Source organism: Muntiacus reevesi, chromosome 3 (assembly GCF_963930625.1).
Source record: "Muntiacus reevesi chromosome 3, mMunRee1.1, whole genome shotgun sequence".
NCBI lineage: Eukaryota > Metazoa > Chordata > Mammalia > Artiodactyla > Cervidae > Muntiacus > Muntiacus reevesi.
The window spans coordinates 258,794,777-258,818,952 of NC_089251.1; the positions used below are offsets into that span (position 1 = coordinate 258,794,777).

General features: G+C 35.0%; 1 protein-coding gene across 1 annotated transcript in view; it reads left to right on the plus strand.

Annotated features, from left to right (window-relative positions):
* Positions 1–24,176, plus strand: part of FSIP2 (fibrous sheath interacting protein 2) — a 134,440-nt gene that overhangs the window by 101,114 nt on the left and 9,150 nt on the right. The window contains exons 17-20 of the mRNA XM_065929002.1: positions 431–9,909; positions 12,667–13,158; positions 14,704–14,804; positions 21,949–21,992. Of these exons, the coding sequence (XP_065785074.1) occupies positions 431–9,909; positions 12,667–13,158; positions 14,704–14,804; positions 21,949–21,992 (10,116 nt within the window). The remainder of the gene's footprint in view (positions 1–430; positions 9,910–12,666; positions 13,159–14,703; positions 14,805–21,948; positions 21,993–24,176) is intronic.

Here is a 24,176-nt window from a genome sequence, read left to right on the forward strand (position 1 = left end):
TAACTGTCAAAGTACAGCTTAAAGCCTCCACTCTCCGCTGGTCTTGCCTGATTCCACAGAGATCACTGTGCACTTGTTAAGATATAACACTACACTACACTTGGAAATCATTTCTCTGCCCCAGGAATTCCAGCTCTTTAGAGCACCTTAACCATCTAAGCAAACAGATACCAGCAGTAGACTTAGATATTTGAATTCAACTTTATAGCTAAAATTAATTGATATTTGAATATCAACTTTATGGCTAAAATTAAGATTCCACAGGTGAGAAATAAGTATCTGAAGAAAACCCAGTATTTTTCTTGACTAGATTTTTTTTTTTTAGTGAGGTGTTCCAAAGATGAAATTCATACATAAGTAATTATCAAAATACTGAATTTTCCACATGTCCCTTAATGCATACTAAAATGGTAATGTTTTCTTTTTTAAGTTTCCAGTGAGAAGATGTCTATTGTTTCTACACTGTCAAGGAAAAAATATGAATCAAAATCGCCTCTAAGAAGCATATATAGTGATTCTTCACTTTATCAATTTTGTGAACATCTCACTGAGTCTGTCATTTGCCATTTAATGTCAAGCATTTCTGGCAGCATCACAGATATTAGAGTAAAAGAGAAAACATCGGAAAGACAAAATGCTGCATTTGACACTATTATTTCAATTGATTCTCAAGTGTTTGAGAGTAGATCAATTTCTGTTGGAGAACTTGCTCTAAGTATCTCTGAAATCATCACTGAAATCCTGTTAAATAGTAACATCATAAAGACTGACACTGCACAGCAAATGTTTTCATTAACAAGAAAGTACATTTACTGCCCAGGAGTAGGTGCTTCTGACTTTGATGATCTCTTTCAGGACCTCTTAATAGGTGTGATTCATGTACTGTCCAAAAAAATAGGGTTAAACCATCACCTTGAAAACAGTGGAAGAAACAGACCATTTCCCATGCTTAGAAGTAATAGTGTGTCCATTTGCAACAGAAGAAATACCATGCAAAGACAGAAAGGTTCCAGAGACTGGGGATTAGCTACTCACCAAACTGATCATATCATTCAAAAAAATAAATTAAATTATTTGGCACACAAGTTAGATAGTCTGACTGGTAGCCTAAAAACTCATGAATCCAAAGAAATAGTCAACAGAGTTTTCAGTATTGTTTTAGATTTGTTTTTACCAGATGAACAGCCAGATGAGGCTATGGATTCTGAAATAAAAGCAAGAACATTTTTCTCATCATCATATGAAGAGCAATGTAATAACACACTTGGAAATAACTTAGGGCTCTCCCCTAAATCAGTTTTCCTTCTCAATGTTGTATGTGAGAAACTAATCAGAACACTTTTAGAAAAATGCACAAACTCTGTCTTTCTTGATAATTGCCCTCTCTCTGAAGAGGTATCAGCAGAAGAATGTCAACTTTTAAAAATACTTCAAAGTGTAGATGAAGAATTTGACTGCTGTAATGGAGCAATGGACTGTGAACAATTTCAAGGGGATTATATGTCAGACATTTTGGAAAATCTGGCAGAAATGGATCAGGATTTATTGTCATCAGACTCTATGCTTACTGTTATCTCCCACAGCTTGGTTAAATCGTTGATGGATAAACTACGTCATGGTATACAACTCCCCCAAAGTCCACCTTTTGCAAACAAGCATTTGAAGTATGGAGCAAGAGAAATACAGTCTAGTTTTATAAAAGCAAAAAGGCCAGAATTAACAGAATTGGAAAAAGCTAGAGGCTCCTTAGGACCCATGAGTTATTATGTCCATGCTTTGACAGGACCCCTGAATAATCCCAGTGTAGTTAGTTCCAAAATACAAGCACCATTTGGCAAGAAGTATTCAGTAAATTTTGCTAATATGCCACCTCTTAAAAGACAGGAAACAAAGGATATGAATACAATTGCCATCCATAATAAGCAATATCCAGGAGATATGAATACAGGTGTTTATTCAGCCACATTTTTAGAGGACATAATTTCAGAACTGTTTTTTAATCTCTCTATTTCACTGCTGGGCAAAAATGAAAACATCACGGATGCCCAGCTCAATGAGATGAATACATTATTTGTCAACAGTGTAGTGAATGAGTTTAATAAGGCAAGGGTCACTGTTTTACAGAATTCTGAAGAAAGGCTCTGTTTTCCACCAGTCCATAAAGAAACTATTAGTAGGATTGTTGACTCAGTTTATTATGGTGTTTTACAGCAATATAAATCAAAAGTGACCTGTGGTGATAATCTGGCATGTGACAGTACTTCAATAGCAGAACAAATAACTAATAGCATATTGTTAGATATTTTGGACTACCAACTCCCAACTTGCTTCAGGGAAAAGCTGTTACACAATTCATATTACCCTCTCAATGCTGAAATTATATTACAGAAACTTCAAAATAACCTGAGAGAATTTACTTCCAAACCTAGGTCTTTAACAGACTATAGCACCATGTTATCACAATCATTTTTAGAAGATATCATCAGAAGACTTTTATATCAACTCATTCCTCCACCCAGTAAAGATTCCTCTTTGGAAAAAAATTATTTCATGAGTTCAGATTTTAATGAGATGTCTACATGTATAATAAATAAGGTTATATCAGCCATTTCAAAACATAAAATTTGGTTCACTATATATGATAATCAATATCTGTGTAAAGGAAAAAGCCTCCAGAAGATGGTGGATTCTGTTTATAGAAATATTATGCAAGCATATGACTCTCTTATTTCAATACAGAAAAGTATACTCAGCCGAAGCCCAGTTTTGGTTGACCGAATAGCCAGTTTTATTATCCAAGAGATTATTGAAAATCACCTTCAGCCATTTTTGTGTGGAGAAGGTTTACCTCGTCCAAAGACTCCTTCAGATGCTATCTCGAATATGGTTAAACAAGTTCTCAATGAAGTCATAGAGTCACATAGACCCCAGACACCATTAGCTCCAGGTATTTACCCTGAGACATTTGTAAGGGAAATTATTGCCAGACTTTTGTCAAAAGTTTTCAGTCCAAAGCATAACACTGAAATTGAGCTGGAAAACATGACCCAAAAAATTATATACTCAGTAAATAATCATTTTGACAAAGCTAAAGTTCACCTTCTATATAATGACAAAGAACAGTCTTACCCCTCTGTGGATACAGATATTGTGGATGAACTGGTCACCTCAGTTTATAGAAATGTTTTAAAACAGTATGGATTCCATCCTGAGTTTGATAAAGAGTCTGAAGACAGCAGTATTTTTGTGGAAAAAATTACCAACTTAGTTGTAGCAGCTATTTCAGATTACCTTCTTCATCCACTGTTTTCTGGGAATTTGTCATCTTCATATTCTCTTTCAACAACTGACAATGTTGTTCAAGACATTCTTAGTAACATCAGTGGATCTACCAAGCCAAGTCAGAGTTTATCTCCATATAACACCTTGCTGCCATACACATTTTTAGAAGACATAATCAGAGTACTATTATCTAGAATTTTTCCCTCTGCACATAGCATTGTTGCAAACAGAGAAATTCCAAAAGATAGATCAAAAGCTAATTTCAATGAAATTGCTTCAGATATAATCAGTGATATTCGAAGGAAAATTTCCCAACATGAAATTCGATTCTCAAAAGATGAAGAAGAAACCAAGTTTCTTTATTCAGAAGATGATATCCACCATCTTGTGGACTCAGTATTCAAAAATATTTTAAACTCTGAGTCTCAAGAATCAGTTGAGCCAAGTATCATAAGTAGTAATGATGTTCTTATTGACAGGATAGCAGGTTTTATCATTAAACATGTCTGTCAACAACATCTTCAGCCATTTGTGGAGGGAAAGTCATTACCTTCATCATACATGTATCTGGGCGATGAGAGAAGGCAGTGGTTTTATGCCAGTGTGTATACCTCAGCTTTTTTGGAAGATGTAATTTCTGGGGTTTTAAGCAAAATATTCCACAGGGGGTTAGGCATTGTACAAACAAAATCAATAAGAGATTCAGAAGATGAACTATTTGATAAAGTTGAAAAGCTCATACATTTCATAACAGAGGAATTCTCAAAAGCTAAAGTTAGCATTTTAGAGAATGCAGAGAAAAATTTATGTTTGCCTCCAGTAGAGAGAGATATAGTCAAAAACATTATTGACAAGGTGTACAGCAAAGTTGTGCAAGAATATGAAATGGAAATAATGCCTGATAAAAATTTTCTAAGTGATACAAAGACACTGGCTGCAAAGATAACTAAAATCATCCTATCAGAAACCTCTGATTTCCAAATTCATCAGAATCTTAGAGAAAAGCTTCCATTTGGGTCACAAGCCAAACTTAGTACTGATATTTTGATAAGGAAAGTTCACCATGACATTACTAAATCAAGATCCCAAAGACAGGCTTCAACAATATATACTACTATGTTATCACATACTCATTTGGAAAAAATTGTGTCTCAGCTTATATCTCAGATGAGTCCATTTGCCTCCAGTACAGAACACCCAGATACTTCTCAATCAGACTTAAGTAATCCAGTCATAAAACTGATAAATGAAATCATGTCAATAATTTCAAAACATGCAGTATGTATTATTAAACATGGGAATGAAAAACATAGTATGATTTCAGAAAAAGATATCGAATCCATGGTTGATTCCATTTATTCTGCTCTTTCCTCTTCAAGTATATACCAATCTCTTACAAAAGATAAAAAAGATATGCGTAATATACCTGTTTCAAAAATAGCAAGTTTTATAATAAAAGAAATCTTTAACCATCATCTTCAGTCATTTTTATCTGGAGATAAAACTCTCCTTTCAGCTGCAGTTGATCAGACTTATAAACAGAAAGTATTAGGTCCTAAAGAAAAAGAGCCATCCTTCATCATGAACTCAGCTGTCTTTTTGGAAGAAGTAATTTCTGAACTTTTATGTAAACTCCTTTATGCATTCTCACACAATGTCTTGGCTGCTGAAAACCCAGATACAATAAAAGCCAAAGTTACTGGCATTGTTACAACATTAGTAAAATCAATTGTTCTGGAGTTCACCACAGCAGAGATTTTTCTTGCAGATAGCTTTGATGCTGATATGTGTTTTTCAGAAGAATATAAAGAAATGGTTCAAAGAACAGTGAACCTTACTTATAAAAAAATATTAGATGAATATAAATCTCTGATTCAAATATATAGGGCTATGCAAAGTGACACTGCTTGTTTTGGAAGAAAAATATATAATTTCCTTTTGGAAGAAATGTATGACTACCAGGTAAAGTCATTAGTTTCAGGAGAATCAATATCTTCTTCCTATTCTTCTCCTCAAGCTGATAAAATCATCAGAAATGTACTCAATGTCATCATGAGAGATAGCCATGCCTTACCATCATGTATTACTGTGTTGCCACGTTCTCTTTTAGAAGATATGATTTACAAGCTTCTAGTGCATATCTTCCCTTTGACTGACACTGAAAGTGAACTGAAAGAGGAAGATGTTTCAGATTATGAGTTCATGGATGCAGCATCAAAACTAACTGATGAAATCATCAGAGAAATTTCTGAACATGAGATCCGTCTTGCTACAGCAGAGGAGAATGCAGAAAGTGTGCAATTAGAAGTGATTGAAGATTTGATTAACTCTATATGTAATAATATTTTGAAAAAATCTGAATTTCAAGCTGAAGTCCAGAAAGATGCAGACAAAAATGGAGTCTCATTCCTCAGTAAAATAGCTGGTTTCATTATGAAGGAAATCATGGATCATCATCTGCAGCCATTTTTACATAGTGAAGAATCATCTTCCAATAGCTTATCTAATTATGACCATGTCTCTGTACATACTATACCTGGTAAGAAAAAGACACAGCCTTCTCTATATTCAGCTACATTTTTGGAAGATGTAATTGTTGACCTTGTTTGCAAATTTTATTCTCTTCCAAGTATTACTGAAGAGATTAAGAAAAAAGAAAAACCAGAGTCAGATGTTGTGAGCTTGGCTATAAAATTTGCAAACTCTCTGATAGGAGAATTTAGGAAAAGTGAAATTAAAGTTCTGCCAAATGCTGAAGAAATGTTTTCTTTTCCACCAATTGATAAAGAGACAGTTGATAAGATATCCGATTTTGTGTATGATCAGTTCATAGGAACGTATGAATCTAATGATATTCAGAAGAATGGTAAAAATAACATTGTTATAGAAATGATTGCTACTTTAGCCCAGAAAGCAATCTCTGCTTTCAAGATTCAACCACTTTTTTCAGGAGACTGGTGGTCTACTTTCTTTTCATTTCTAAATCCAGATAACATCACTCAAAGGGTTAAACACCTTCCACAGCAAACTTCTACACAGATAAACAGATGCTTAAAAGAGAATCAACTTACCTTACCAGAACAGTCACGTAAACACGGGTCTCTAACTTCAGACCAGAAAAATGTATTGGATGCTTTGGAAGTAGATAAAGGTGCAATGAGCAAAAAGAAACGTTTTGAAACTAAGAAGACATCAATGAAAACAGGTGATATCCAAGATCCAGTCCTTACCTCTGTAACTAGTATTATGAAAAGCAACATAGTTAACCTGTTAGGGCCAGCTGCAGGTGTGGCAAATAAAGAGAATAAAAACAAGATGGGAATTCCAATTCAAAAATACAATGTATCCAAAGTTACTTGTCCAACTACTAGTGTGAAAACTAAAGATAAAGGGGAGCCATATTTGAAGGGAACACTTGAAAATAATGAAACTGACAAGAAAAGAATATCAGCTTCAGATAAAGAGGGGCAAGGTAAGGTGGTACACACACAATTTCCAGTAGCTACTGATGGTGAAAGGGAAATCTTTCAACTAGATTTTAAAACAGACAATGAGAAGAAGGTTGACAAAACAGAAAGTTCATTAAAAACAGAAGACAACCCCCTTCAGTCATCTTTGATAGCCAAAGTGAGAAATACAGAGAACACAATAGAGAGATTTTCAGAAGCAGTTACCCAGAAGCCAAACGACGAGGAAAAGAAAGACTCTTCAGCTCAAAGAGACACAAAGGAAGGACAGTACTCAGATTATGAATTAGTCCAAAATGTCACTGAAAATATTTATGACAATATCTTCAGAATGTACCATTCTCAAGAATCAGCAGATTATTTAAAACAACAAAGTCTTCCAAGTCATTCAGCATCACCTATAACTCAAGCATTGCCTGGAACTCAAGAGGTTGGCGAGGATTTTGCACAGTCTGTTTTAACAAAGGATTTATCCCTGTCAGCCAACAAAAATCTCCCTGCCAAAGAGAAAGAAGAAAAAGAGAATGCAAGCAAAATAGAAAAAGAGAGGGAGAAGGAGAGAGGAGGGAAAAGGGAAAATGACAGAGTGAAAGTTAAGGATATTAAAAAGGAACCTAGTAAACCAGACAGCCCTCAGTACCCACCAAAATGTGAACCTGGAGTTTTCCCTGCTAAATTTTTAGAAGATGTTATTACTGAAATGGTTAACAAATTGGTCTTTTCTTCCTCACCAGAAACACAAACATATGATAGATGTCAAAATGTATGTGATGATGAAAATCAAGCTGAACTCTATGACACAGCTATGAGACTTATTGATTCCCTGTTAAAGGAGTTTTCTGATGCTCAAATTAAGGTATTTAGGCCAGATAAAGAATATCAGTTTTTTCCATCTGCAGATAAAGTGTCATCAGTTCCTAAGGAATATCCCAGGCATAAAGAATCAAATATAGATGAAGCACCAGGCACTGTTAAGAGAATAACTGTGGATAAGAGTCACACAATGGCTGAAAAACCCTCTTCAAATAAGATACTTTTTTTAGATAAAATGTCATCAATTGATAAAACATTGGTCAACAAAGTTGTCCATGCCTCTGTGTGCAATATTTTGAAGGAATATAAATCTCAAGACTCCATCTGTAAGAATATAAAGAGTAAAGGGGGAAATTTAGCAAGAAGACTAACAAGTGCAATGATAAATGAAATTTTTCAACATAAGCTTAATTTGATATTGTGTGATGAGTTTCCAGCTTTGTCATGTTTGCCTCTGGAAACTAAGGATATTGTTAAAAAGGTCCAAAAAGTGGCTCAAACAGCCAGCAAAGAATGTCAGACATCATCACCATATACCATCATGCTGCCTCATGAATTTTTAGAGAATGTGATTTCTACTCTTTTATCTAAAATTTTCTCAACAGTATCAAACACCAAATTAGAAACATTTGAGGGCAGCTGGTTTACAGAACTGGATTTCCTTCAAATGAAGTTACTAAGTACAGTTACAACAGAGATCTCCAAAGATGAAGATATGATTATACAGTATGTGGAATCCTTACATCCCAATGATGATGAAATTATTCAATTAGTGGTTCATGGACTCTATGATAATCTCTTGTCACAATTTGGGTCACAAGAGAGTATACAAAATTGTGCAGCCAGTGGATGTAGAATTCTTTCAGAAACCATAGTTGACTTAATTCGACGAGAAGTGACTGGCAATCAGTTGCAGAACTACTTTTCTGGAGAGCTAACACCGTATCAGTGTGCAGAAGTTGACAGTGTTGTTGAAAATATTCTTAAAGATGTGATCCAAACGACTGACATTCCCCAGCCTCATCCATCGCAGGCACGTATACTGCCTTATAACATAATAGAAGAAATTGCTGTAAAATTTTTATCAAAGCTTTTATCTGTGTTTCCAAAGGTCGATAAGGAAAGACCCAAATCCCTAGAAGCTGAAATGCAAAAAGTAACATCAAAAATATTGAATTCAATACAAGAAATTATCTCCAAAAATAAGATTAAAGTTGTATCACTGGCAGAGGAAATACCTACTGCACCTTTAGCTGACAATGAAGCTATTGAAAAAGTAGTTAATTCTGTTTATACCAGTATTTTAAAACACTCTGGCTCGCTCACTTCTATATTTAAAGATTTAATGGGTAAGAGTAATGTCCTCTCTGATATAATAGGGTTTTTAATGGTGAAAGAAATTTCCAAATCTAAATTTCAGCCTCAAGTACAGGAAGAATTTTCAGGTCCAGAATTAGCTCTGGAAGCTGTTAAAATTATGGAAAAAGTAGTCAAAATGGTTGATGAATTTAAGTCCCAGGAAAAGTCTTCATCCAAAAAAGGTTCTATGTTAGATGCCATGTTTTTAGAGGAAGCACTGGCCTTGTTCTTGGCTAAAATAATAAGGTTGCCAAGTGGCTCAAGCCAACATACAAAAAACTTGTCAAAACCTGAATTAAATAAAATTGCATCTCAACTGACAAAATCTGTGACGGCTGAAATTTCAAAAAGTAATATTAGTCTTGTTGCTGATGATTCTGAAGAACACTTTCTAAATCCAGAAAGTATAGAAATGGTTTCTCAGGTTATTGATTCTATTTATAGTAATGTACTACAACAATCTGGAACACAAAAGGATCTTTATCATGATATAAAAAGTACAAACAGAGTTTTCCCTAAAAAAGTGGCTAATTTAATTATTAATGAAGTTTCAAATTTTCCCTTTGATTCAGTTAGTCCAAAGAATTCAAATGCTGGTTTCTTTGGAGATCTAAACATTAACAGAATTGTTCAAAAGGCACAAGAGCATTCTGTTAACATGATTCCTGACTTAGATAAAGAATTAACTAAATATTCAATTGTAGAGGACTCTACAATTAAAATAGTTCCACATGTTGGGAGTAAACCCCTCAAAATAGATCCAAACATTATCTCAGAACACTTAGCAGTAATTTCTATAAAAACTCAACCCCTTGAGAAACTTCAGACAGAATGTTTAAAGAATACCGGACATAGCATAGCAGAACTGAGAAGAGCATCAGTAAGTGGAAGAAGTTATCCTTCAAGCACATTTACTGTAAGAGAGTTGAAGAGAGAAAGACGGACCTCATTGACTAAGACAGGACGACTAGATATAAAACCCTTTGAGGTAAGTATAAAAAAATAGCAAAAAAAAAAAAAAAAAAGTGAGAAATGGTTGTTATGTTCTGTTCCTCAGATGGATATTTGAGAATGTGTCTTCTGTTTTTGTTATTGTCCAGCCCAACAGGAAAATTGGTGGCACAAGTTTATTTGTATAGTTACATGACTTACTGGGACTTGCCACACCAACTCTGAGGCTCATTCTAAAAGTCTCAGGCTAGTTTTCCTAGGACAATCAATTTAAACTTAAAAAAACAAAAAGAATAATGAGAATACAGGGATATACCCTTGACCGGCCTTCCCAGGTGGCTCAGACAATAAAGAATCTGCCTGCAATTCAGGAGATCGGGTTTCAATCCCTGGGTCAGGAAGATGCCCTAGAGAAGGGTGTGGCAACCCATCCCAGTATTCTTGCCTGAAGAATTCCATGGACAGAGGAACCTGGCAGGCTATAGTCCATGGGGTCATTAAGAGTTGGACATGACTGAGCAACTCTCATACAAACACATACACACACACACACACTCTTGACAGCAGAATCGTGCTGACTAAAATAATAAAACTATCTAAAATAGGTTTCTCAAATATAAGGATCTACACCAGTAATACTACTCTTTTTACTTTTAGCAACATTTGTCAACACACGTCAGAATACAAACTCTTAGATAATACTAGTTTCTTATTATTTCACTTTAATAGTCTTCCTCAGGTTCCTCTATAATCTCAAGAAGTGTTAAGTTTCTTCTTATACTTCTTCTAGATTTAGCTGCTTTAATGTTTCCATATTTATGAATCTGTTTCCTCTTGTTTTAATCCCTAATTCTGCTGTGCAGTTCCATATTTAGGCCCCAAATATATTAAAGTAGTGGAAACTTTAAAATGCAAAAATGATGTTCTTGTTAGAAGGAAACTATACAACTGAGGACAAAGGATGGTGTGGCCAATGGAATTACACTAATCTACACATTTTTATCAGAGCCCCTTGTACAGATCGTGTTCTCTCATAAGAGGAATGAGTGTGCTTAGTGGTATAATCTATGTTTGCACAATGAGCCAAGTTTTATAGAACTCTTCTCCCTGGAGCAGACACTTGAATTAAATTTTCTCCAGCACTGTCCTGCAACCCATTGAACTAGGTATCAGGGCTGTTAAATATGTTAATTGGCTCTTATGTTTTCATATCCAAGTACTGAGGTTATTATGGAAAAACATATTAATTTAATCTTGGCCTTAACTTTTTTGAACCAGATGACTGGTTTTTTTAAGATCTAAAAGTTACTCCTTACATGGATTCTCATCATTTGTATTAGCATATTTTTTGGTAGTCTTCATTCATATATACATATACATATATATATATATATATATGTAATCCATTAGTAAAATTTGTGTTAAAAGACATAGAATAACATTGCTGAAAAATAGTTTATATGTAGAATTGTCTGTCACAAATCTCACTCTTGGTTACCCATTCTCTTTCATTAAGTCATTTATAGACCACAGAAAGCAGGAAGAGAATATTTAAACAAAAATAATGGCCATTTTCCTCTTAAGGAGGAGAAAATTCATCCAAAAAATAAAGCACAAATAAAGAAGCAGACCTAGACAACTCTGATAAGACATGATTTGACCCAGTCTGGGTATCCATGCTATCAATCTCCTGCACAGGGACAAAAAGACTAAACAACAGTAGATTAGAGGATAGAATCTAGGTATTTGTTGGCTGTGCCCCAGGGCTTTATTTTCTGTTTTGAGATACCATAAATTCTTAACACACGAGGAATGTACATGTTAAAACTATATATAGTAACATTTCAAAGCCATATAGAATGATTTTGGATTTTCTAAACCACTGCCCCACCCCACCCCCGCCAATAACACAGAAAATCAAAACTGATTATGTTTTAAGTTCTTAAGGAGACTCTTTGGGTATTTTGTTTCCATAGAAAATATTCTTTTCTGGTACCAATATTTTAAAAATTGGCTTGCAGTGTTCCAAAGGAATGTTGAGGTCTAGGATTAGGAACAATTTGGAGGTTCTGTGGCATCATCAAAGGCTACTGAAATGGGGATGTTATATTACTCAATTGTCTTTTCTTTAGACATTTAGATCTGTCTTTAGACATTGAAATTGAAAGGTGAGATTTGTCTAGGGAGGTGAGGAAAAAATGAAGACTTATGTTTTGAAGATTCTTTTGGAAAACATATCCAAAGAATCAAGAGTGGAATAATAGAGGTTAAAGAGTCAGAGACTTTCACAATCTTGGTCATTCATCATTTTTAAAAATCAAGAGCAGATAATACATTGCTTTTCTATTGAAAATATGTATATTTCAGTTTCTTTTTGATAACCTATCCACACTTTTAGAAAAATATATCATCATGTCTACTTCTCTCACAAACTTCCAAAGTAAAAGAATAAAAAAAGTATACATGATGCAACAAGATACAAAGTTTAAGGAAAAAGAGACAAAGAAGAACCTGTGTTAGTGCTTCATTAAACTCTGGAGTAAATTATGGTAGATTAATAAAATGGTATGATAGATTACATACAATCCCTGAATGTAAAAGAAATGATACCAACAAATGTTTCTTACAATTTTCATGTTTCTTTTTTAAAATATTGCTAATGTAAACATAGCATCTGAAGATATTATTTTACATTAAAACTAGAAATCATACTGAAATAGCTCTTTTATAACAGAATCACAGGAAAAGTGATTGAGGCATTTGTTTCTGATATTCATTATACCTTCAATTCTAGGCTGTTTGCAGAAATTCATTTCAGAATATAAGAAAGCCTGATATCACCAAAGTGGAGCTTTTAAAAGATGTTCAGAACAAAAAAGAACTTATCCTTCGGTTAGTAGCTCATGATATTGAACAAGAAATCTCAGAAAGTACCATAGAAGAGGAGCTAACTTCATCTGATGAAGATGAAGTTGTTTTAAGAGAGATTGTACAAGAACACTCAGGAGAAAATACTGAAGATCAAGTGAAAGATTCCACAAAGCCAGTAGAAAGCAAAGCTGTTTCTCCCAAGCCAACACAAAGCACAAGGAGTCTGAAAAAGTTTTTTTCACTAAGTAAATGTAAGCCCAGCGCAAATGTGGAAAATACTGGAGCAATGTCAAACCATGTCATAGAACCTAAGAAGGAACAAATTAAAAGAACTGTTGCTGAACTCAACATGTCCCCCTGCTCAGGAACCTTCACTGAAACAAATTCTAATTGGGAGGAAAAGTCACAGAGTAAGGTGAGTGAGAACCATAACTCTCAATAACCAGATGTTTGTGGAAAGAGTAGAGGTCTTAAGAGATTCTGTCCAAGAATGCACCCATTAACTGAGTAGAAAAAAATACTAAAATGGTTCCAGATAGTCTCTTCCTAAGTCTGGCAACATTTACAGTATGCAAGAAATGTATAAAGTATGCAAGAAAAATTTGCAAAATGAAAGAAACTTTTCTAAAAATATTTACAGCATGCATAGAACACAATTGAAGGAAAGCAGATAATAAAACAGACATAGAATAATTAAAAGCCAAGGATGACAGAAAAGGAAGGTATTTAAGAGAAATGAAAGTTAATTATTTTTGTATTTTAGAAAATTTCATCCCTTTTATATTTTGACTAGTAAATACATTTTCAACAAGTAGGGCAGGACCAGAAGATGGGTCGAGGTAGGAGGTAATTTAAAAAAAAGAAAAAATACAACTTCAGATGGCCTGGGTTTGAATCCCATCTTTCATAGCTATGCATCTTTTGGGGAAGTTACATAGCATTTTTTTTCCTACATGTTACTTAACCAACTTGCCCAAAGTTAACAAGTTAATCAAAATATTTTAAACATCACCCTTGCAATCAGCCCATAAACTCCTCTGTATTCATGGAGAACAACTTTCATCCCTGGTACCAAGTGCCTCACATAATGGTTTGAACTTAAGTGACTCTTTGGGTGGTTCCTGTTCAAAAACATATACCGAAGTATGTTTTTGAAAAGTATATTTGATTTAGGGTTTCCTGGTGGGATAATCCTATCGATTATCCATTTGACATGATTCCCAGGTTAACACAAAAGCTGAGATGAACCAGAAACAACAAATACAACTCTGTTCAGTTCAAAAGCTTCCCAGGTAGATCATCTTAACACATACTCTGAACTATTTTTTGGGAATCAATGTGATTACATGACTAGATACAGTCTGCAGAGTAGTTTCCTTGAGCCTCATATTCAGAAGTACTGGCTTCACAGATAACTAAATAATTGTTATAACATTAACAAAAGTAAAAATGGATTATATAAGCAGTAATCCCAGTAATAGTAGTCTATTTTTTCAAGATTATAATAGACACAACACTATAAAAGTTATAACAATAACTTATAAAAGTTATGGCCTTAAAGTCACACATGACTTCCCAACAAACAGATCAGAGTACAGGTTCACATGATTGGGTTGACAAGCTTCTGAACTGACCAAAGTTGTATCTCTGTTCTTTTTGAACTAAGTTTTCATAAAATACCTGTAAAGTATAGAATTAGAAAACCATATACATCAAACTTTGTGCTATGTTTATCTTTAGCATTTACTCAACCTTCAACATTATCATCTAGAACCTTTCACTAGCCATTTCCTAAAACCGATATTGGAAAAAGACATTTTAATTAGAACTATAGGTTCCATCCATTTTTAAGTAATCTCTGAAACTTTTTCTAATTATAGTGTATGTTAAGAGGGGAGAAAATGCCAAGTATATGATAAAGTGCATATCAAATGTAATACATGGCTTGCATTTTTTCCAGAAAGAAGAAAAAATTCTTATTACTGAGCCGACACATTACTTCATACACAGAGTTATGAGTTCATCTTCATACAACCAAGAAGATCTGATTTCATATGCCAGGTATATGAAATTAAAGCAATATAAAATAGCAATCTGAGATGAGGGTAATGCTTCTGGGAAGAATGAAGGCCCTGGTAATACTTGATTGGGCAAGTATTCAACCCTACAACTTCCTTCACTCTTTCTTGTCCTTTCCTCCCCTACCTCTCCACTGTGCTCATTCTCTAAGGCCTTTTCATTCTATCTGATGCCCCATTCCTAGTTACCTGCCTTCTACATTCTTCCTAGTCTAACAGTGTCTTGAATTAAGAGTTTGCTAGTGTGTTACAGTTTTGTTTTTTTAATCTGGAAGATAGTGCAGATACGAATGCGACCCAGTGCCTTTCGGCCCAAAGGGTTCCTACTCAACTCTCTTTAAGTAATTAAATGTTCCAGTATGTATGAATCCAAATAAGAATCCAAATAAGACAGGGAACAGTGTAAGTTGGAGCATTCAGAGATGAATTCTAGAAAACAATGTAGTTTGATGTGGGTCTGTATAGATAGACACCGTTTATATGAAAAGGCAACCCAAGTTTGGAAGATTATCAGAGCAACGTCTGAACTGTGTAGCTGTGACATCAGATTGCCAACATTCACTGAACCATAGAGAAAGCAAGGGAATTCCAGAAAAACATCTACCTCTGTTTTGACTACACTAAAGCCTTTGACTGTGTGGATCATAACAAAGTGTGGAAAACTCTTAAAGAGATGGGAATACCAGACCCTTTTACCTATTTCCTGAGAAACCTGTATGTGAGTCAAGAAGCAACAGTGAGAGCCCGGTATGAAACAACTGATTGGTTCAGGACTGAGAAAGGAGTACACCACGGCTGTCTGTTGTCACCCTGCTTATTAACTTATACGCTGAGCACATCGTGAGAAATGCTGGGCTGGATGAGTTACACGCTGGAATCAAGATAGGAGGGAGAAACATCAACAACCTCAGATACACAGATGATTCCACTCTAATCTCAGAAAGCAAGGAGGAACTAAAGAACCTCTTGATGAGAATGAAGGAAGAAAGTGAAAGAGTCAGCTCAAAACTAAATTTTAAAAACTAAGATCATAGCATCCAGCCCCATTACTTTATGGCAAATAGAAGGGGAAAAAGTGGAAGCAGTGACAGATTTCCTCTTCTTAGGCTCTAAAATTACTGTGATGGTTACTGCAGCCATGAAATCAGAAGATGATTGCTTCTCAGCAGGAAAGCTTTGACAAACAGAGACAGTGTGTTGAAAAGCAGAGACATTACTCTGCCAACAAAGGTCTATATAGTCAAGGCTATGGTCTTCCCAGTGGTCCCATATGGTTGTGAGAACTGAACCGTAAAGAAGGCAGAGCGCTGAAAGATTGATATCTTCAAACTGTGGTGCTGGAGAAGACTCCTGAGAGTCCCTTGTACAGCAAGTTGATCAAACTAGTTGATCTTAAAGGAAATCAACCCTGAATACAAATTGGAAGAACTGATGCTGAAGCTGAAGCTCCAGTATTTTGGTCACCTGATGTGAAGAGCCAATACTTTGGAAAAGTCCCTGATACTGGGAAATACTGAGGGCAGAAGAAGAGGGTGTCAGACAATGAGATGGCCGGATGGCATCATCAATGCAATGGACATGAACTTGGGCAAACTCCGGGAGATGGTGGGGGACAGGGAAGTCTGACATGCTGCAGTCCATTGGGTTGCAAAAAACCAGAAACATCTGGGTGACTGAACAACAGCAACAGACTTGAAATCTAATTAGAAACTATATCTAGAACAGAAGTTGCCTAAAATTATTCTTAAGTTTATAAGAGTATTCATAACCTAGAAATGGAAGTATTTCTATTGTGGGGGAAGCAATAGGTATAAATAGAAAAATCCACCTGGTTATAATTTTTCCCCACACATCATGATGCAGTTCTTTTTGACACACTATTTTGGGACATTTTTTCCTGGCCAAATTATTGCCTCTTGTTCCTAAATAATGATTGATTGTATCAACAGGCAAAATAGTAATGCAGGCACTCCTCTACTATTTATATCAATGAAGACAGAGGGCACAGATAATACCAAATAAAAGTCAATTTAGAGCAAGCTAGCAAGCCAAGAAAATGCAAACCCTTATTTTCTTGTAGAAACAAAAATAACTACAGACTGATAAAACAACTTCATAAGAGCTCTAGAAACCAATCAAATAACAGCATCAACCAAGGGAATGCCCAAAGAAAGGCCACATTCAAAGTGGCAGGAAATTCCACTCACTTTTCTTATCATTGCCCAATCCCCTTCTGCAAAATGATGTGGCGTAGTTGGGAAGAAATGGTCCAATTCTCAGTTTTTTCTCTTGGAGTGGAAAGAGCCGATTGGAACTTATTTGCAATGTTCGGATCTATCTGTGGACTACCTGAGAGACTATTTCTGTCTCACCTGAAGAAGCACAGATTGGGAATGATGGCATAGTTTGGCTCTAAGCCTGGAAGCCACAGAAGTCGGTAGATGGATGCCATGGTGCATGGAAATCACAAGGGACTACAGATGTGCAGACACCTGAAGGCAAGAGATTAGAGATAGAGGGAAACAGCAGAATAGCTAAGGCTCTGAGAAGAGACCTCAGGCAGAAAGTGAAGAAGAACTAAAGAGCCTCTTGATGAAAGAGGAGAGTGAAAAAGCTGGCTTAAAATTCAACATTCAGAAAACTAAGATCATGGCCTCTGGTCCCATCATTTCATGGCAGATAGATGGGGAAACAGTGGCTGACTTTATTTTCTTGGATTCCAAAATCACTGCAGATGGTGATTGCAGCCATGAAATTAAAAGACGCTTGCTCCTTGGAAGAAAAGCTATGACCAGCTGGGCAGCATATTAAAAAGCAGAGACATTGCTTTGCTGACAAAGATCCGTCCAGTCAAAGCCAAGGTTTTTCCAGTGGTCATGTATGGATATGAGAGCTGGCCTATAAAGAAAGCCGAGCCTGAATAATTGATGCTTTTGAACTGTGATGTTGGAGACAACTCTTAAGAGCCCCTTGGACTGCAAGGAGATCAAGCCAGTCAATCATAAAGAAATCAGTCCTGAACATTCATTGGAAAGACAGATACTGAAGCTGAAACTCCCAATACTTTGGCCACCTGAAGCAAAGAACTGACTCATTGGAAAAGACCCTGATGCTGGGAAAGATTGAGGGCAGGAGGAGAAGGGGACGACAGAGAAGGAGATGGTTGCATGGCATCACTGAGTTGATGGACATGAGTTTGAGCAAGCTCCAGGAGTTGGTGTTGGACAGGGAGGCCTGGCATGCTGCAGTCCATGGGGTCGCAAAGAGTCAGACACGACTGAGCGACTGCACTAAACTGAGAAGAAACATGATGATACTCTTAGGAAACAAAACATTTAACAGCAGGTAGGGAAAAGTGAAGAAGGAAAAACAAAAGTACATACATAGGCCCAGAAGGACATAGGCCCAGAACAAAATGAACACCTGAAGGCTTTACCTCCATCTGTTCCCAAGGTTCCCCATTCTGCTAATTAATGAAGGGTTTCTACACCAATCTCCAAAAGCTGGAATAGATAATTGTTTCTTTAAATGCTCAAATTCCATCATAAGATCACAATGTATACTAAAAAACAAGAAAATTTGGCACATTTTTAAGAAACCAAATCCTCAGAAAATGTCTGTGGAGAAGCACACCAAATGGACATATAACAAAGATTTTAAAATAAATGAAACACAAAGAACTAAAGGAAGTCAAAGGAAAAGTATACCAAAAAAATAATATAAATAAAAATTAAGAGATTAAAACCTGTTAAAAAAAGGAACTGGTCAAAACTAACAGATTCTGTAACTGAAAAATATAGCAACTAAATTGTAAAATTCACTAGATGGGCTCAAAAGCAGTCACAATCAAGCAGAAGAAATAATCAGTGAATTTGAACACAAGTCACTTGAAATTATTGAGTCTGACAAGCAAAAAGAAGAGGCTGAAAAAAAGAGTGAACAGATTCTATGAAACTTAAGGGATATCATCAAGCATACCAATACACACACACCCACACACAGACACTATGGTGAGTTCCAGAGAAAAGAGAGAAAAAGGGCAAGGGGATTATTTTAGGAAATATGGCTAAAACCTCCTCAAATTTGAAAAAGCATGAATATACAAATCATAAGTTCAGTGAATTTTAAGTAACATAAGTACACAGAGACTACCTGAGGCATAATCACAACCACCAAAAGCTAAAGACAAAAGAGAATCTTCAAGTAGCACCATAGAAATTGCTTGTACAAGAGATCTCCATAAAACTGTCAGTAAAACTTTCAGAGGAAAGCTTGCAGGATGGAAGGCAGTAGATTATATATTTAAAGGGCTAAAAGAGAAAACTATCATGTGAGAACTTTATTACCAGTAAAAAATACTCTTCAAAATGAAAGAGAAATCAGAACATTCTAAAATAGAAAATGAAATGCAAGAAATGTTAACACAAGTTCTTCAAATTGAAACTAAAGGATGTTAGATGGTAACTCAAAGCCATATGAAAATTTTAAATTCTCTTGTAAAGTTAAATATATGGACAAATGTAAAAACCAGTATTATAATAATTTTAGGTGGATTCTTTACTATCTGAGCCACCAGGGAAGCCCAAAGACTAAATGGAATTTATATAAAGCCATAGTTTGGGACAGCAGTAACAAAGGGATGGCGGTTGATCTATCAAGGAGTAGAGTTTTTGTATGCAACTGAGGTTAAATTGATATCAACTTATCATAACTTTAAGATGTTATATGTACTCTCTGTGTTAACAACAAAGAAAATAACTATAAAATATGCATGAAAGGAAACCAAAAGGGAATCAAAATGTGTCTCTGCAAAACCTCAACTAATAGGAAGGAAGGCAGCAGTGGAGCAAGTGAGGGATTTCATTCTTCAACATAATAAAGGTAATATCTGACAAACCTACAGGTAACATTATATATAACCATGAAAAGCTGAAAGCATTTCCTCTAAGATCAGAAAGAAGAAAAGGATGTCTACTCTCTCCAGTTTTATTCAACAATAGCTGACACTGTCATCACTTCTATTCATGTATTACCAGAAGTCCTAGCCAGAACAATTAGGCAAGGGATAAATGGTATCTAAATTGGAAGAGAGTTAAAATGAGCTCTGCTCATAGATGATATTATCTTATATGTAGAAAACCTAACAATGCCATACCAAAACAAAAAGAAAAATGCTTTTAAAAGAAATATGTGAGTTAATCAAAGTTGCTAGATATAGAATCAACCCAGAAGAAAACCATTGCATTTCTATACTCCAATGAAAACTGAAAAACATACCTGGAGGAAGTTTAAAAAGATACAAATTAATGGAAATATTCTGTTAAGATTTCAATATATAATACCCAAAGGATTGTGCAGATTAAATGGAATCCTTATAAAAATTCTGACTTTTTGCAGAAAAAGAAAAAATACATTTGAATATTTATATGGTATCTCAAAGGACTCCCAGTAGCCAAAACAATCCTGAAAAGAAAGAACAAACTTGAACTCCTGATTATAAAACTTATTACAGAATCATGGTAATCAAAGCAATGTGGTGCTGACATAAAGACAGATATGTAGACCAATGGAATAAAATTAATAACCCAGAACAGATCCTTAATATATCATCAAATACTTTTTGATAATCATCCCAAGACCATTAAATAGAGAAAAACGTCTTTTCAACAGATGGCATTGGGAAAACTAGGTAACCACATACGAAAGTGAAGTAGACCTTTACCTTATACTATGTAGAAAAACTAATTCAATATGGGTCAAAGACACCTAAGTAAACTGTAGAATTCTTGTAAGAAAACATATAGGGAAGGTCCATGACATTGGATTTAGTAATAATTTCTTGGATATGATACTAAAAGTACAAGCAGTAAGAAAAAAATTTTTTTTAATAAATAAGAAAAAAATTAGATAAGTTTGTACCAAAATTAGAAATTTTTGCACTTCAAAGGAGAATAAAATGTCAGCACATAGAATGGGAGAATATAATTTTAAGTCATATATCTGATAAGGAAATACTATCCAGAATATATAAAGAACTCCTATAACTCAACAAAAACAAAAAACAACCTGATTAAAAAATTAGGCAAAGGGCAGCTTGAATAGATACTTCCTCAAAGAGGATATATAAATGGGCAATAAACAGGTAAAAATATCCTCAACATCACTGATCATTAGGGAAATGCAAATCAAAACCACAACGAGATGCTCTTTCACACCCATGAGGGAACTATAATCAAAAAACAATTTTTTTTTTTGGCAAGAATATGAAGAAATCAGAACCCTCGCACAATGCACTGGAAACTTAAAATGGTACAGGCACTATTGAAAACAGTATGAGAGTTTGTAAAAAAAAAGAAAAAAATTAAACACAGAGTTATCATATGATCTGCAATTCTACTTCTGGGTATATATTCCCAAAGAATCGAAAACGTGGACTCAAACAAATATTTTTATATTTATATTCATAGCATCATTATTCACAATAACCAAATCTTGGAAGCAGCACAGGAGTCCACTGATGGATGAATGGATTAGCAAAATATAGTACTATAGTATAGTATAGATGAAATATAATTTCAACAGAATATTTCTCAGTTTTAAAAAGGAAGGGCATCCTGACAAGGACATGTCACCTTGAAGACATTATGCTAAATATCACAAAATAGCAAATTTATGATTCCACTTATATGAGATACCTAACTAGTCAGATCACATAGGTATAAGGTAAAATATGGGTTCCAGGGGATGGAGAGAGAGGGGTGTACTGTGTTAGTATTTATGAATTAGGATTTATGAGTACAGAGTTTCAGATTCTGGGGAAATGAAGAAGTTCCAGAGATGGATGATGGTGATAGTTGCACAATAATATGAATGTACTCAAGTATAAAACTGCACACTTAAAAATGGTTAAGATGATAAATTTTATGTGTATTTAACCAGAATTTTTAAAGTGGGAAGAAAGTCAATTTAGAATTAATCTGCATTTGACTTGGAAACTCATTGATACATTATTCCAGGTTTACCGCTGTATGGAGAATGAGGACCGATTGTGATTTTACTTAACCAGTAATTTCTTGATTCATTAAATACACAAAAAAATGAAATGTTCTTTTTCTCTTCTGTTTTAGTGAAACTGAAGATCATACTGCAGAGAGAACTAAAATTTTGGAAGGTTGGATTTATTCTTTTTCTTAATTTAAAGTAGAAACTATTAAGAAGGATACTCTACTGCTCTGATCAGTTTAAGTTATCAAGCCTTAAGTTGATACTACTTTTTCCTATGAGCTCACCTACTTTTAGAAAGGATCCAGTACTATATCATGCAGGTGTTAAAATTAGTGAACTATTTTATGTTATTATTAATGATTTTGGTCAAGAATATGATGTGATAAATGAATTTATGTTTACCATGCTCCTGTGAGAAATATCCACAAAATCAGGGTATATATCATAGTTTCTAGCTGAACCAGAAACCATGATACTAGGATTTAACAATTTATTTGAGAACTTATCCTTTCTTTGTGCTTAACCAAATCAAAATGTACCCCTGAAAAAGGCCTTTAGAGCTAAATTCATATGCTTACATTTAAATGTGGCTAGTATGGACCTCTGGAGAAGGAAATGGCAACCCACTCCAGTGTTCTTGCCTGAAGAATCCCAGGGATGGGAGAGCCTGGTGGGCTGCCATCTATGGGGTCACACAGAGTCGGACATGACTGAAGTGACTTAGCAGCAGCAGCAGTATGGACCTCACTTAGTTTTTTTGGTTTTCTTTTTTCAACCTATAATTATATTGAGTGCTTAGAGCATTTGTGTGAGGACTGTCTAGCACTCTATTTGTTGAAAGCTCAGGTAATTAACATGGTTCTAGCAGTGGTAGCATGTCCAAGAATTTGAGTTTGTGCCTACTATAAAGTGGCCTTTAAATCTGAACCACAAGTTTACCCTGGGTATTTTGAACATACAGCTCACTCAAGGTGTTACTTAAGAAACATATTCTCTCAACTTGAAAGAGGAAATCGTTTTTATTAGATGGTTCATAAAATAACAGTAAGTATACCAGAATTCTATAAACGTACTATAACCTGGTTTCAAAATAATCACTGTATGATTCCCATATTATAGAATCCTAGGCTGTTTAGAGTCAGACAAAAATCACTTAATATAACTTCCTTCATTGTTTACATGAGGAAATTCAAGCTAAGGATGAGGAAGTGACTTGTCCAAGGTTACTTTAAGTCACAGGCAGAGCCTAGTCTAGATCCCAAGTCTTATGACCCTAAATTCAGTGTTTTGTTTATTCCAGTTTCATTGCAATGATCAAGTTAAATTCTTAGATCCTTCAGTAATATTGAAGCTGTCCAATTCATTAATTCAGAAATTCACTGAGCACCTCCTTTGTGTTCTAAAATCCCATATTTGAACATGACTGATAGAGTCCTCAACATCATAGAATTTACCTTGTAACTTGAGGCAGAGCAGCCAAGATAATTACAGGTATAAGTATTTCCCATTCCATATGAAACAAAAACCAAAGAAATTACAGTGGCATGCAAAACCTTACATCATCTGGACATCAACCCAAACCCCTATTATCACCTCCTTGGTTTCCCTTTCTGGCTCACCCTGTCCTAGCCTCAATGACCTTCTCTAGTCCTTAAACATTCCAGGAATTCAGGATCTGTCCACTTGCTAATCCTCATGTAATGCTCTTCCTCCTGTATCTACATTGCTTATTCTTCACCTTCTGAAACTCAGATGTCACCTTCTCAGTGAAGTCTTCTTGGACCACACTCTTTGAAATTGTAACCTTATTGTCAAGATGGCACTGCATATTTCACTTCTTTGCTTTTTGTCTCCCTAGCTCTTATTACTGTATGACAGACTTTGTATTTGTTTTTTTCACTATCTCCTTCTAGAATATAAGCTCCATGAAGATCACAGCCATATCCCCAAGGGCCTAAAACAAGCTTATAGTAGGAGGAGGCAGTAAATAAGAGAGACTATGGGACTAACTAAAGAGAGTGCATAAGAATTCTGTTTTGAATATGTTAAGATATTAGATATTAAAGCTGAGATGTCACATGAGCCATAGGATATTTAAATCTTGAGTTGAATGACAAGATTAAGGTTGAACATTTTAGTTTATAGTTTCATATACACTATAAAATATTCCTAATTTTAGTTTATAGTTTTATATAGAATATAGATGAAAATCTCAAATGACTTCAATCTGAATATCCTAGGATCCTAAACTAGCAGGAATTTTTCTGTGACTTTTCATCAAAACAAATTCCTAGTACATCCTGGAAAGTTGATAGTCACCTAACCTAGAAAGATAAAAACTAGTGGTTGG